At 42.8% G+C, this 13,851-nt stretch overlaps 1 protein-coding gene across 1 annotated transcript in view; it reads right to left on the reverse strand.

The window, feature by feature from the left end:
* ABCD3 (ATP binding cassette subfamily D member 3) overlaps positions 1-13,851 on the reverse strand; it is a 44,631-nt gene that overhangs the window by 25,244 nt on the left and 5,536 nt on the right. Inside the window, exon 2 of the mRNA XM_075833183.1 lies at positions 3,692-3,728. Coding sequence (XP_075689298.1) covers positions 3,692-3,728 — 37 coding nt within the window. The remainder of the gene's footprint in view (positions 1-3,691; positions 3,729-13,851) is intronic.

Consider the following 13,851-nt stretch of genomic DNA (forward strand, 5'->3'; position numbering starts at 1 on the left):
ACAGTGTCATCACAAATAATTTTTTTATATGTTAAAGATGTTAGTGCTTTAATAAAAACGTTTATTTTCATTTGTGTGTTTGTGTTTTACTGTTTCTTATTTTTACACTTTTTCTTCCCTATGGGGGCTGCCATTTTTTGTTCCATTTCTGTGTGTGTCGATTAACGACACACACAGACATGGAACACGGCAGCCACAGTCCCATAGGGACTGTGAACGGCTCCCGTCCCATTGACTGCCGTGTACGGCGTCTGTGTGGGAACTGCGCATGCGCCGCTCCCACACAGTCCTATTCGAAATTGGCGCCGTCCGGCGCCATTTTCCTGTGGACCGGAAGTCGCGGCCGGACAGTAATATTACTACTTCCGGTCGCGGCTTCCGGACTTGTGCACATGGAACAGCGGCAGCAAAGTGAGCGGACGGGCCGGAGGGAGCCGCGGCGGCAGGAGCAGGTAAGAGATTTCAATGTATGTTAGTGTTTGTGTGTGTTCACTACTGTATGTAAACCTACTACACTGTGGGTTACCTCAAAAAATGGCGACACACAGTGTAGGAGGTTAAACCTTTCAAACCCCTCGTTTATCCCGGCACTAGCCAGGATAAAGGAGGGGGGGATGCTGAGAGCTCACTAGAGCGAGGGCTTTTAACCCAATGTTGCAATGCTGCAATTTTGGGAACAGCTCCATCTAGTGACCAAAAATGGGTAGTATTATAAATTAGAAATAATTTATAATATTACATGGACTCGTGCAAAAAAATAAAAAAAATTTGAACAATGTTTAATCACCCACACACTAAATGTTTAATTTTTAAAAAAAAAACATGTTTTTCTGGCAACACATTCCCTTTAAAGGCGCATGGGGCCTTTACTGTACCGCTGTAGGACTTTATATAGAAGCAAACAGATCTATTTTATTTTTTTCCTTGGAATCTGTATCAATTTGAAAAGCAAATGTGGCATTCTCTATATTGGATGCCATATTATAGAGGTATTCTCCATAAGGGGCATTGGTTCTGGGGGCAAACATCTCTCTCATACAGCACGTGACGGAGCATGGTATGGCAGCATCCCGCACATACAGTATTTTGCACACTTCTCTGCATTGTGCAGGGCATTTAAGGGGTTGTATGAGATTAGGAAAACATGGCTGTTTATTTCACAATCCGCTCCACACTTGTCTATGGGTTGTATGTGGCATTTCACTATTACAGAGTGGTGTTTCTGGAAGAGAGCAGCCATATTTTCCTAATCTCATACAACGTCTTTAATTAGTCCAACGTACTTTAAAATACTACCAGAAACGGCATCCTGGGTAACATCCCGTAGGGTTGCCGCTCATCTTGGAGGCATGCTTATTTTTTTTCATCTTTATTTTTTATAATGATTTTATTTTTGTTATTTCTCTTCTCTATTTATGGAACATGCACACACTTTTTTTTTGTCGTCAAAACTGAATAATCTCTAAGGTAAACATGAATTTTTGCAGATCCCGTCTTTTTTCAGCAGGAATCATTGACAATCCAATATCTTAAGGAATCTTCCATTTGTCCCTTGATGGCAGATATCAGGGGAAAAAAGGAACGGGCATTCTGAATTTCAACATGCATGATCCTTTGTTCTGCCAGGAGATAAACCACTGCCAGAAATATCAACTTATGCCCCTCCGCTTTTTTGAATATTTATGGGAAGGTCACATTTTTTGTGTATAACCAGCTTGAGACCAAATTATGCTTTTATATAAGTGAATAACATGCTTTTACATTAGCACAAATTTATTTTCCGTGTTGCAGCCAGTGGCGGATCCTCATATGGGCGGTTCAGGCGGCCGCCCGGGGGGCACAAGGCTCCCAGGGGGCCCATGGCCGCCCAAACCGCACATAAGTTAAAAAAAAACTATCCAGGGCTGTTGCCTGCCGCATTCTCGCAGTTCTCAGTCCCCCCTGCTGATCAAGAGGTGGGGGTTGGCATGTGCAGAGGGAGTCAATTGCAGCCAGGGAACAGGGGGTGGGCGGCACAGAACACCAGCTGTAGAGAGCAGACTGTCAGAGATTGTGATGGGCAGGTGCTGGAGTCTCTCTCCCTGACAGTCTGCTCCTCTGTGCTGCTGTGCACTGTCCGGACTGTCTATACCTCCAGCAGCTGCTTGATAACGGCAAGGCTGCAACTAGGTGTTGAAGGACCTGTAGTGACATCACAGTCACATGATTAAGGTCCTGTAGGCTGTACTGTACCCATACACAAGCAACGCAAAGGAAGAGGCTCTGGTTTGTGTGCTGTGTATATAGTGAACAGAGGGTAAGTCTATATAGTGTGTGTGTGTGTATATATATAGTGTTTATAGTGAGCATAATGTAAGTACATATAGTGTGCGGTGTGTGTGTGTGTGTGTGTGTGTGTGTGTGTGTGTGTGTGTGTGTGTGTGTGTGTATAACGCAAGTCAAAGAGCATCTAAATGACTGCTGAGGTCTCTATGGGGGGGGGGATTACTCCTTCCCCCCAGAGCCATAAGAGTCAGACGCTCAGACCCTCCCATGAGGCGCACTAACCCCCCCCCCCCCCTTCTCATATAGCCCTCAGGAGTTATTTTACTGCAAGGGTGTCTGACTGCTTAAAGGGTAACTAAACTTTTTTTTTTTTTTTTTTAAATTACGTCATAGTGACATGTCAAAAGTTCTGATCAGTGGGGGTCCGAGCACTGAGACCCCCTTTAATCACTGAAACAAAGTGGCAGAAGCGCTCAGGTGAGTGCTGTGCCACTTTGTTTCTGATCGTATTTCCTCTGATAGCCGAGCAAGCGGCGTACGGGCTCAATAGAAAGTCTATGAGTTCGCACACCGCTCCGAGGAAAGACGATCAGAAATAAAAGTGGAACAGTGCTCACCCGAGCAATTCTGCCACTTTGTCTTAGCGATCGGTGGGGGTCTCAGTGCTCGGACCCCCATCGATCAAAACTCTGACATATCACTATGACACGCCAAATCTTTTTTAAATGTTTAGTTATCCCTTGAGGACTGAATTTATTGGTCTGAGTTAATGTATGGGTCTGGGGTCTTAATTTGCTTAGGAGTCTGGGGTATAAAACAATTTAGAGTGTTTAGTTTCTGGATTTTTGCGTTGCTATCGACGCTGAAAATGGCTGCAGAATTGAGGGACAAAAATTTCTCATCAGGAGACTCTGCAGTCATCAGGAGAAGTCGCCATAACGGTCTTTGTCAGATGGAGAAGAAAAGAGAACGACTCCCACCAGAGAAGAAATCACTTGTGAGTCATTGGATTTATAGATCTGTCCCCTCCCCTGACATGTCTGTTATAGGATATCCTTATATTTTACATAAAGTCTTGGTGTACTCAGGACTAATAGACAAATGCGTGTTACGATTCCCATTGTCAAGAGGATGTGTGATACGGTCAGCGATGTTTGGAGACTGTCAGTATGTAGGGACACAACCCTTTGACAAGGGGAATCGTAACACTCATGTGTCAATGCTCACACAGAAAGGTGGTGTTTAATATAGACACGGCGTGGCAGGGCGGTGGTGATGAAGGGGGGGCCCAAGCTTGTGGAACAGCCCAGGGATTATGGTCTTCTTAATCCGCCACTTGTTGCAGCAACTGATAATTTTTCACAAGGGCCACCATTCAGCTAAACCATAAGAAATAAAACTTCCCTCATTGACAAAAAGCAGTCACCTCATTGTTTTGCACTGGCGTCCTTCCGCTTTTCTTCCTGAAAAAAAAAGAAGCAGCAGAGATCAATACACAGGTTCACTGTACATATCACATCTAAGTTCTAAAAAAGAAAAAAAAAATTCCGCTAGTGACATGAAGATGCTTTCATCTATTCAGAGCAAGATCCCAATAATTAATTGTTGTGATGATCCGAATTGTCCATTCACATGCAGAAATGGTGAAATGACGCCATCTACATAGGAAGATAAATCCATACAACTACTCCACAAAACAAGCCAGTAGGGCCCATGCATGCAGCATTACAAGGTTATCTGGCCTTATTAAAACCCTGTACACAGAGTCCCTATAGGTCCACATTACGGGCCCGTAGGCACTTTATGTGCCAGAGTATGGTGGCATTATATTCTCCCATAGAAGCAATGCTGAACGCAGTGCATAACAGAGGCACCATACCACTGCACATGGCGTGCCTACGGGGCCGTAACATAGACCCTTAGCGACGGTGTGTACTGGGTTTTAGATAGGCCAGATAACCATGCCCTGAATGGATCCAATTAATACTTATTTATGCAAAGTGAACGTTGCGACAAGCAACTATTATGAATAAATGTGAAAGTTGATGCGCATACTCTCAGCAAATATTGGTTAAATAAAATTGTACATAGAGATCCACAGAATTCACACTGCAGATATGCCATATACACTCGTACGCTCATCCAGATGGTTAACTTTCTCCACCCTTCCTCCTCCTTTCAGTGGACTAGAAAGCTGACCACTAATATGTCAGCTACTAAATGGCATCGAAACATTCCGCTTTTCGACTCCGCTTTCCCTTAGAAGGGCCATACAGTCACAAAACATGACATTTGGTAGCAGCTGTTGGAGCAAATCTTCCTAGAACTGCTTATCGCGATTGTAGACAGCCAGAATACAGTGATTTAACTCGGTGGCTGTATGAAAGGAAGCAGCGGATTGGGAGCTCTGCAACAGAAGAACAGAACTCCAACCCCTATAAAAAGATTTATTATGAAGTCCTTCAGTCTGAAATCATGATTTAGGTTCACTGTAAATCAATGGAGAAAAAGGCTGCCAAAGATGTCACAAAGAGGCCACCAAAAGAGCATGACAGAGTGACTATAACTAAAAGAAGACGAAAAGGTCACGTCACACTTGCATTCTAGGAAACACTTGTAATCCACCTTTGCCGTTTATGTTCTTTCACCTAGTTTCACATCAACCTGTTGCAGAACCTTTGGCCTACTGTGAACACATCCGACACTGATCAAAGTTTATCTAACGTGAAGATTGTACAATCTGCTGCTTCTCTCAATCTAATGCGGTGCCCTACGGAGGCATCAGAACTCACGAACACGACCATATTACCGCCTCCCGCTCAAGTGCATGGGGCCTCTACTCTACCTCTTATATGGAGGTTTTTCGCCAGTCGAATTCCGTACGAATCCGACAGAAAAACATTATGTCATGCCGTATGTATAAACATTGCTTCTGGGGAAGAATAGCTCCGTACATACAGCACCCAGCGTACAGGATCTGTTCACACGGATCTTCCTAGTCACAAGTGATATTATGTCCCTGATTTACAATAACGCCTCCACAGCGTGTTTAACCTGCAACTCCCCAGTGACCATCATCCAATGTTATGTGCGCACACACATACTTGATTTTTGAGTAGAATTAGATTTGAAACACGACATGAACATACAGGACTAGGAATAAGAAAATATAATCTTTCATTAGGTGTGGCTAGGAAATACAGGTTTATCACAAAGATAAACCGATAACTCGTTAAGGTTTCAATAATAGTTACCACTACTGCACAATGGCTACAAGGAAATCCCGAACATGAACTCTCTACAAAATAAAAGCCACCAAACCATTTCTTTTCTATGCAGGTGCAAAAAGTACGCTACTACCTACGGCACGGCGTATATGTGTAAATGCTATCTGCGGTTTATTATGGAAACCGTGACAGTACAGAAGTCAAGAGGCTTTTGACCCACTCAAATTTGAAAGTGTCATGCCAGTGTGATGGTATTGTGGCAGAAAACCAAGCAAACAATGTACAACAAAGGTTACACTTATCCAACCTAAATGATAACCAGTAATAGGAGCCAAGTGTGAAGCCGCACCTAACAGTGATTCACACCATGTTCATCCATAATCCGCTTAGTATGACTTGTGAAAACCGTGGTATAGATCTGCATAATAAACAGTACAGCATGTACTTTATGAAACCTTCACCCGTCAGAAGGTCCTACTACATGGAATTTGTTTATATACAGTGCAGAATAACCTGTGAGGATAACAATATATTTTGAGCGTATTACAATAGACATTTTCAGTCTGGATTTTCTTTTTAAATGGCCTATTAGAGCATCTCGACACCTTATCTGGATTCCACCTGGTAAACCACAGGTCAAGACCGGCGTAAAACTAAACAGCTCCTTTAAAAAGATTTTACAGGATTAGAAAAATCTTGGGCAACCCTTTAACTGAAGAGGAGATTGCATTGCTGGGTAGCAGATAAATATGAGCTAAGGAGTCTCAAATTCAAAAGGTATCACTCCAAGTATTTATGCATTAGTACCGTATATATCTTTTATTCCACCTGTTCGTGAACCATAATACATAAATTGCAACATTTTGGCCGTCACAGAAAGCCATTTCTCAAGCTGCAATGGTGCCCATGTCTGCCACTTGGCCAGTGCACCAAATCAGCGTGAGAAAGGGCTTTTTTGAGATAGCACGAAATGTCGCAACTTATGTATTATGGAGCAGATGGGGAAAAAAAAAAGAAATACACTAAAAAATAAAATATATGAAGTGCTTTCTTTGAATTTAAGGGTCTATTGTTGCTACCTGGTTGCGGGAAAGGTCTAGAGAGTTGTGCACCCAAATAAAAATTAGGGAATTTGGTTGTTACCTGGCGTAGATTGAACAACTTTTGAGTAAGGGCTCATACAAATGGCAATATAGCGTTTTTTTCTGTTGGATTTATACAATATCTTACAGAAACAATTAATGGCATGCTCCATTAGATGCCATGGTACATAGATATTCTCCCACGTGAAGCAACAGCTCCACAAAACGTCCATAAGACTAGCACAACAGAATGGCCACAGCTCAGTAGTACGGAGCTAGAGACAACATGCGCCACCAGACAGGCTCCGTGTACATGGTTCCGTCACGTGCATGAGGCCTAGCATGTGCGAGAATAAAAGACATGGAGAAACTAGAAGGAGAAGGAGAAGAGTTTCCTGTAACCTGCAACCAAGTGACCAAAGACAGATGTCCATAACCACCAATATGGCTGACAATGGCTTTAACTTCGTTTACAAGCTAATATTAAATGCTCTTTTACACCGATAAATCGGCAGGTGCAGCGAGCGCCGATCAACGAGACATCGTTTATCGGCGCTCGTTTTCCCCTTTCACATGGAGCTATGGATGGGGACGAGTGGTCGTTACTCTTATTGCTCGTCCCCATACATTATTATGTTGGCTGCGCTTCTTCCTGTTTACACGATATGATCAGCAGATGATCGAGTATTTGCTTGTTCATCTGCTGATCGCTGCCCTGTTTACACAGGGAAATTACCAGCAACGAGCGTTATCTGAACGCTCGTCTGCCCGATAATCGCCCAGTGTAAAACCCCCTTAAGAGCATCAGATCTGAACAAAATATCCCCATTGTGAGGCAATTTATTGAGAATATAAAGAAATACAACAATTCACCTACCAAGCACTCCTGAACGTATAAAGGGGGAATAAATTTAGGAAGGACGCACTCTACGGCTGGGTCCAGATTGTGCGTTTTTTTTTTTTTAAATGGAAAGAAAAATTGATCTGAACGCATACAATTTGGTTTTGAGTTTAATAGTCATAGGCTTACAGCAGTAGACCTTATAAAAATGTGCAGCTATTTAAAATCTCATAAATTTTTTTAGATGCTTTTGTTATGGCAGCATTTAAAACACAACAAAAACGCAGTGTAAACGCAGCCTTAAATGGATTTTCCCATGAGAGACATATCGACAGGATATGTCATAAATGTCAGATAGATGTGGGTCCCACGTATCTCTAGAAAGGGGCCCCCTAAACCCCGTTCTGCCTCTCTGTGTTGCGGCAGAAGCAGGTGAATTCCAACCATAAATTACCAGAGTAGCTACGCTGCTTCTGTAACTGCCTTCACTACTATGGGAGTTATAGAAACAGCCTAGCTCAGCAAGCTATGCTGTTTTCTTAACTCCCAACAATATAGTCTGGAAGTGGCCGGGGAGGCAGAGGGAGCAGAAAAAGGTAGAACGGGGTTTAGGGGGCACCAATCTAGAGATAGGTGCGTATACTAGAGGTGGGACCCGCATCTATCTTACATATCCTCTGGATATGTCATAAATGTCTCTAATGGGAAAACCCCTTTAAGTTTTATTTTATTCTCCCATAAAATAAGCTGCTTTTCAAATATGTACGGTAAATGGTCCTGCATGTATTGCCCCCGTTATCTGGACACATTGCTGGAAGAAGCTCATGTAGTGTGACCTAAAGCTGTAGATCAGGACAGAGTTTAAATATTTATCTCCAGCTCGTTGCTAAGTAAAAAATTATTTCAAGTAGAAATTTAGATTTGGCGAGCCTCCAAAAATACATTAGGTAAATGCGCAAAAAACAATTCCCTCAAAGTTTTCGCAGAATTCTGTTTAGAAATTGGAATATTCTGATAAGATTTAGTGTCATGGGTTTATTTATTTATTTTCTTCTTTTCAACTCCAATACCATTAGCGTATGTGCACACACGCTAATTATGTCCGTAATTGACGGACGTATTTCGGCCGCAAGTACCGGACCGAACACAGTGCAGGGAGCCGGGCTCCTAGCTTCATACTTATGTACGATGCTAGGAGTCCCTGCCTCACTGTGGGACAACTGTCCCGTACTGTAATCATGTTTTCAGTACGGGACAGTAGTTCCACGAAGAGGCAGGGACTCCTAGCATTGTACATAACTATGATGCTAGGAGCCCGGCTCCCTGCACTGTGTTCGGTCCGGGACTTGCGGCCAAAATACGTCCGTCAATTACGGACGTAATTAGTGTGTGTGCACATACCCTTACTCAACAAACCTAAACCGGTTTAGATTCCAGCAGACTTTAGTCTGGGAATGGTACACAGGTTAGACCAGGGGTGGGCAAACTTTTTGACTCGCGGGCCACAATGGGTTCTAAAATTTGACAGAGGGGCCGGGCCAGGAGCATTTGGAGGGAGTGTTTGGGCCGGATATACTAAAGCATTAAATGTAGTGTGTGCAAACCTCATAGCACAGTAAGAACACTACAACCCAATTTATTAACTGTCTTTCAAATGTGAAAAATAGCCCTTATCAGTTAATAAATTTGTCTCAAGGAATATGCAAGATATGGCATTTACATACTATTTCGCAGATACTGGGAGGAGGAAATGTAAATAGATTAAAATAACATACGCACTGTGATTTATCAAGAAAAAAGTTCTGTTGACTCTGTAAATTAGCTGCCAACCTCTGAGCAGTAGCCGCCCGTTCTTGTGTTGACTGCTTGCTAGCATAGTTTGCATGCTTCGTGGCAAAGTGACGGCTGATATTGTACTCTTTGAAAACCGAAGGGCTTAATGGTGACGTGAAACGAAGTGAAAATTAAAGTGAAATAAAGAGAAATACGCGCCACATTAACCCCTTAATGACCGGGCCATTTTGCACGTTAATGACCAAGGATTATTTTTTGTTTTTTCATGGTCGCATTCCAAGAGTCGTAACTTTTTTTTTATTACGTCGACATAGCCGTATAAGGGCTTGTTTTTTGCGGGACGAGTTGTATTTTGTAATTGTACCATTTTTAGATGCTTACAATATATTGATTAACTTTTATTAACTTTATTTTAGGAGAGAATTAAAAATTAGCAGCTATTCCAGCATTAATTTTCACGTTATAAATTTATGCCCTTTACTATGCAGCATAAATAACATGTTCACTTTATTCTATGGGTCGGCACGATTACGAGGATACCAAATATGTAAAGGTTTTATATGTTTTTTCTACGTTTGCACAATAAAAACCCTTTTAGAAAAAAATTACTTGTTTTTGCATCGCCGCGTTCCAAGTGCCGTCATTTTTTTATTTTTCCGTCGATGTGACCGTATGTGGGCTTGATTTTTGCGGGCCAATGCGTAGTTTTCATTAGTACTATTTTGGGGTACATAGGACTTATAGATTAACTTTTATTTTATTTTTTATGGGGGGAATGGGAGAAAAGAGAGAATTTTGCCGTTGTTTTTTGCGGGTTTTTTGGACGCCGTTCATCCGGCGGTTTAATTAATGTGTTCATTTTATTGGTCAAGTTGTTACGATCGCGGGGATACCATATATGTGTATGTGTGATTTGTTTTGACACTTTTACTGAAAAAGTTTTATTTGATTTTGACTGTAATTATTTTATTTTTTTTCAACAAACTTTATTTAACTGATTGACATTTTTTTTTTAAGTCCCACCAGGGGACTTCACTATGCGATGTGCCGATCGCATATATAATGCTTTGGTATACTTAGTATACCAAAGCATTATTGCCTGTCAGTGTAAAACTGACAGGCAACCTGTTAGGTCATGCCTCCGGCATCGCCAAACAGGCAGTTGCGGAAGACAGACCTGGGGGTCTTTGTTAGACCCCCAGCTGTCATGGAAACCCGACGGCGACCCGCGATTTGTTTGCGGGGGCGCCGATCGGGTGACAGAGGGAGCTCCCTCCCTCTGTCAAACACATTAGATGCCGCTGTCACTATTGACAGCGGCATTTAATGGGTTAAACTGCCGGAATCGGAGCGCGCTTCGATTCCGGCAGTTGCAGCAGGAGCCAGGCTGTGTATAACAGCCGTGCTCCTGCCGCTGATCGCGTGGGTACACTGGCAGTACCCGCGCCATCACAGGACGGATATATCCGTCCTCCTGCGCGAACTAGCAGCTGCTGAGGACGGATATATCCGTCCTTCGGCGTTAAGGACAACGGTCAATGTGTTTTGAGTGCGCCATCTATTGGGAAAACGTGGGCATTGCAGGGAAAGGGGAAAAAAAAAGGAGGTTTTTACTATGATTTGGACAAGTTCGGCGGGCCGGATTAAAAAGCCTAACGGGCCGTATGTGGCCCGCGGGCCGTAGTTTGCCCATGTCTGGGTTAGACGCAAAAAAAAAAAAAAATTTACTTAAAGGGTTATTCCGAACGCCGACATCTATGGCATAGCCACAGGACATTCCACAAATGTCTGATAGGTGCGGGACCCGCACCTATCTCCAGAACAAGGGTCCCTTGGACCCTCGTCTCACCTGTTCAGGTGGCTGCCGCATCTAGGCGGAGAGTCAACAGAGACGTAGCTACGTGGCTCTCTTCATTTCTATGGGAGTTACGGAAACCGTCAAGCAAGTTGTTTGTTTTGTTCAGTCCAATGTCTGCCGAGACTCTTGAAACATGGCACTTCTATGTAAAACATGGGCAGCTTAACGGAATGTCCGCTTCAATGTATCGTTTTGGGTTGATTTATTTAAACCCTATAACATTGGACTTACCAACTAACCTTTACAAAAACGCCCTAGTCTCCAAATGTTTGTATTCCGCTGGTATGAATGTTCGTTCAGTTCTAACCTTTGCCTTACTAATGCAGCATCTCTGATACACACCTAGTTAATAAGAAAACATCAGCACATCCAACAGTCTTAAAGATACACAGATAAAAAAGTAGTCGATAAGGTTTGGTCTATGGTTGCGAAAGAAAGGCAATAATAAAAGACTTCTGCTGTGTGAAGGATGGCTGGGATAACCCACCAGAGTATCAGTGGTCACCAGCCTAGACCCTGTAGAAACCATTTAGACCATGTTAGGCCCTGTACACAGGTTGTTGTTTTTTTAAACGTTTTTTTTGCCACGGAAGCTGCGGCAAAAACCCCATAAAAAAAAAAAACGGTCGAAATTGCCTCCCATCGATTTCAATGGGAGCTGGAGGAGTTTTTTTCCCGCGTGCAGGAATAACCGCTCGTAGGAAAAAAACAACGACATGGCCTATCTTAAGGCGTTTTCCGCCTCATAAACCCCGTTGAAATAAATGGGAGACGCAAAATAAAAACGCTCACTGATTTTTCCTTGGCCTGTTGAAGACACAGATCAAAAAAAAAAAAAAAAACGCAGCAGAAAACACCTGTGGTGCAAACCCACTTAAAAAAAAAAATGGAGCTGAGTTTTACAGGCAGAATTTTCTGCCTGCAAAAAACTCAGGTGTGAACAGGGCCTTATACAAATTTAAGACATAGATGGAAAAGCCATTTCGAGAACCAAAATCGTATGTAAATAAAAAAACAATTACATTTACCCTTTTCACAGTGACTGCTTAGTTTAAAGGGGTTGTCCAGTTTAGAAAACCCAGTTTCAGATAAAGTATTAGGGAATTCTGAGTTAATCGAGGGGCAGACACTATTCAGGATGATAGAAAGCGGTTACAAATAGCGTCCATCATTCTGGAGGACCTGTATTTCACAGACAACCCATCGATTTGAATGGGCACCGTGTAATGCTTAATTTACTCTGTGGTCGCGCAGACCTAACCCTTTTTTGCAGAATACTATTTTAGGCTATGTTCACACTGAGTATTTTGCCGAGTTCTTTGACACGGAAACCGCGTCGCAAAACTCGGCAAAAACGGTCCTAAAATGCCTTCCATTGATTTCAATGGGAGGCGTCGGCGTCTTTTTTCCGCGAGCAGTAAAACTGCCTCGCGGGGAAAAGAAGCGACATGCCCTATCTCCGGGCGTTTACGCCTCTGACCTCCCATTGACTTCAATGGGAGGCAGAGAAAGCGTATTTCGCGGTGTTTTATGCCCGCGGCGCTCAATGGCCGCGGGCGAAAAACGGCGCGAAACTCGGCGTGCAGGGAGAGGAAAATCTGCCTCAAACATCCAAACGGAATTTTGAGGCAGATATTCCTCCTGCAAAATACTCCGTGTGAACATAGCCTAAGACACCTTTTCAACAAACGCTTAAAACTCAGGGCCTGTTCACATCTGCGTTGGAGGCTCCGTCAAGGGCCTCTGTAGCAGATCCTGGCAGAGATTACCAGAAACAATAGAGCAGCATGCTGCAATATGGTTTCCGGTAAAACCACGGACACCTCAACGTAACCCATTAAAGTCAATGGGTTACCTCAGTCGCTGGTGTCTGTGTTGCAACAGAACTGATGAGTCTGGCATTCCCTTGTTCGGCTTCTGTCACGGAGCAGAACAACAGAACGCCCAGACGCAGATGTGAACAGAGCCGTACAATGATCAAATGGGGCCACATGTAGATTATAAAAATCATGGACATAAAGATAATCTAAACCACATCTCAAGGGAGACATCCATACAATCACACAAAGGAGGAATATATGTTAATAGAACCCTATTAATATCTCTCCAGTGTGGGTCAGACATAAGCAAAGCTGGATTTATATTGCGGCCACAACACCCAGACTCCCCAAGTTTAAAACAAGTGGATCGGAAGTTGCTGCTGCGAAAGGGACCCTAAAATGCCATTGTATTATGGTAATGTAATATGTGCTTAAAAGAACCCCAGCCCCGTCCTTGAGCGTTAAAAGAAAAAAACATATTCCCTTTATTTACCAACAGATAGAAGAAAAACAGTCCATAAAAGAGGCCGCATCCAATCACGTTCATCATTACAAAGAAAGAAGTGTCATTAAAACATAATAGATGGTACTGTATGTCAATCTTTTATTGGGGTGACCTATACCTATAGTCAAGCCCAAATTTAGGCTGAAACCTTGACAAGGAGAGGGTCTTGGGAATAATTGGCAAGTCCTCCGATTTTGCGACTCAAAACAAAATTGTAACTGTTCTTTTTCACATAGTGGATCCTTTGTCCCATTCTCCAGCATTGGGTTAGGAATTCTACTCTTTGTAAAGCAGCTTATTTTAGTTCTTAGAGGGACATGAATGACCTATTATCTACAATGTCAAAGAAAAATCCACCCCGCTATAGAATTCAAAAGCGGAATCAGAATTAATTTCCTACCAAGAAATTATCTAACTTTTCTAATGAGCCTTGAGGCCCTTTTTTATGGGCCAATGATC

The sequence above is a fragment of the Rhinoderma darwinii genome, chromosome 7 (genome assembly GCF_050947455.1).
Source record: "Rhinoderma darwinii isolate aRhiDar2 chromosome 7, aRhiDar2.hap1, whole genome shotgun sequence".
Classification (NCBI taxonomy): Eukaryota; Metazoa; Chordata; class Amphibia; order Anura; family Rhinodermatidae; genus Rhinoderma; species Rhinoderma darwinii.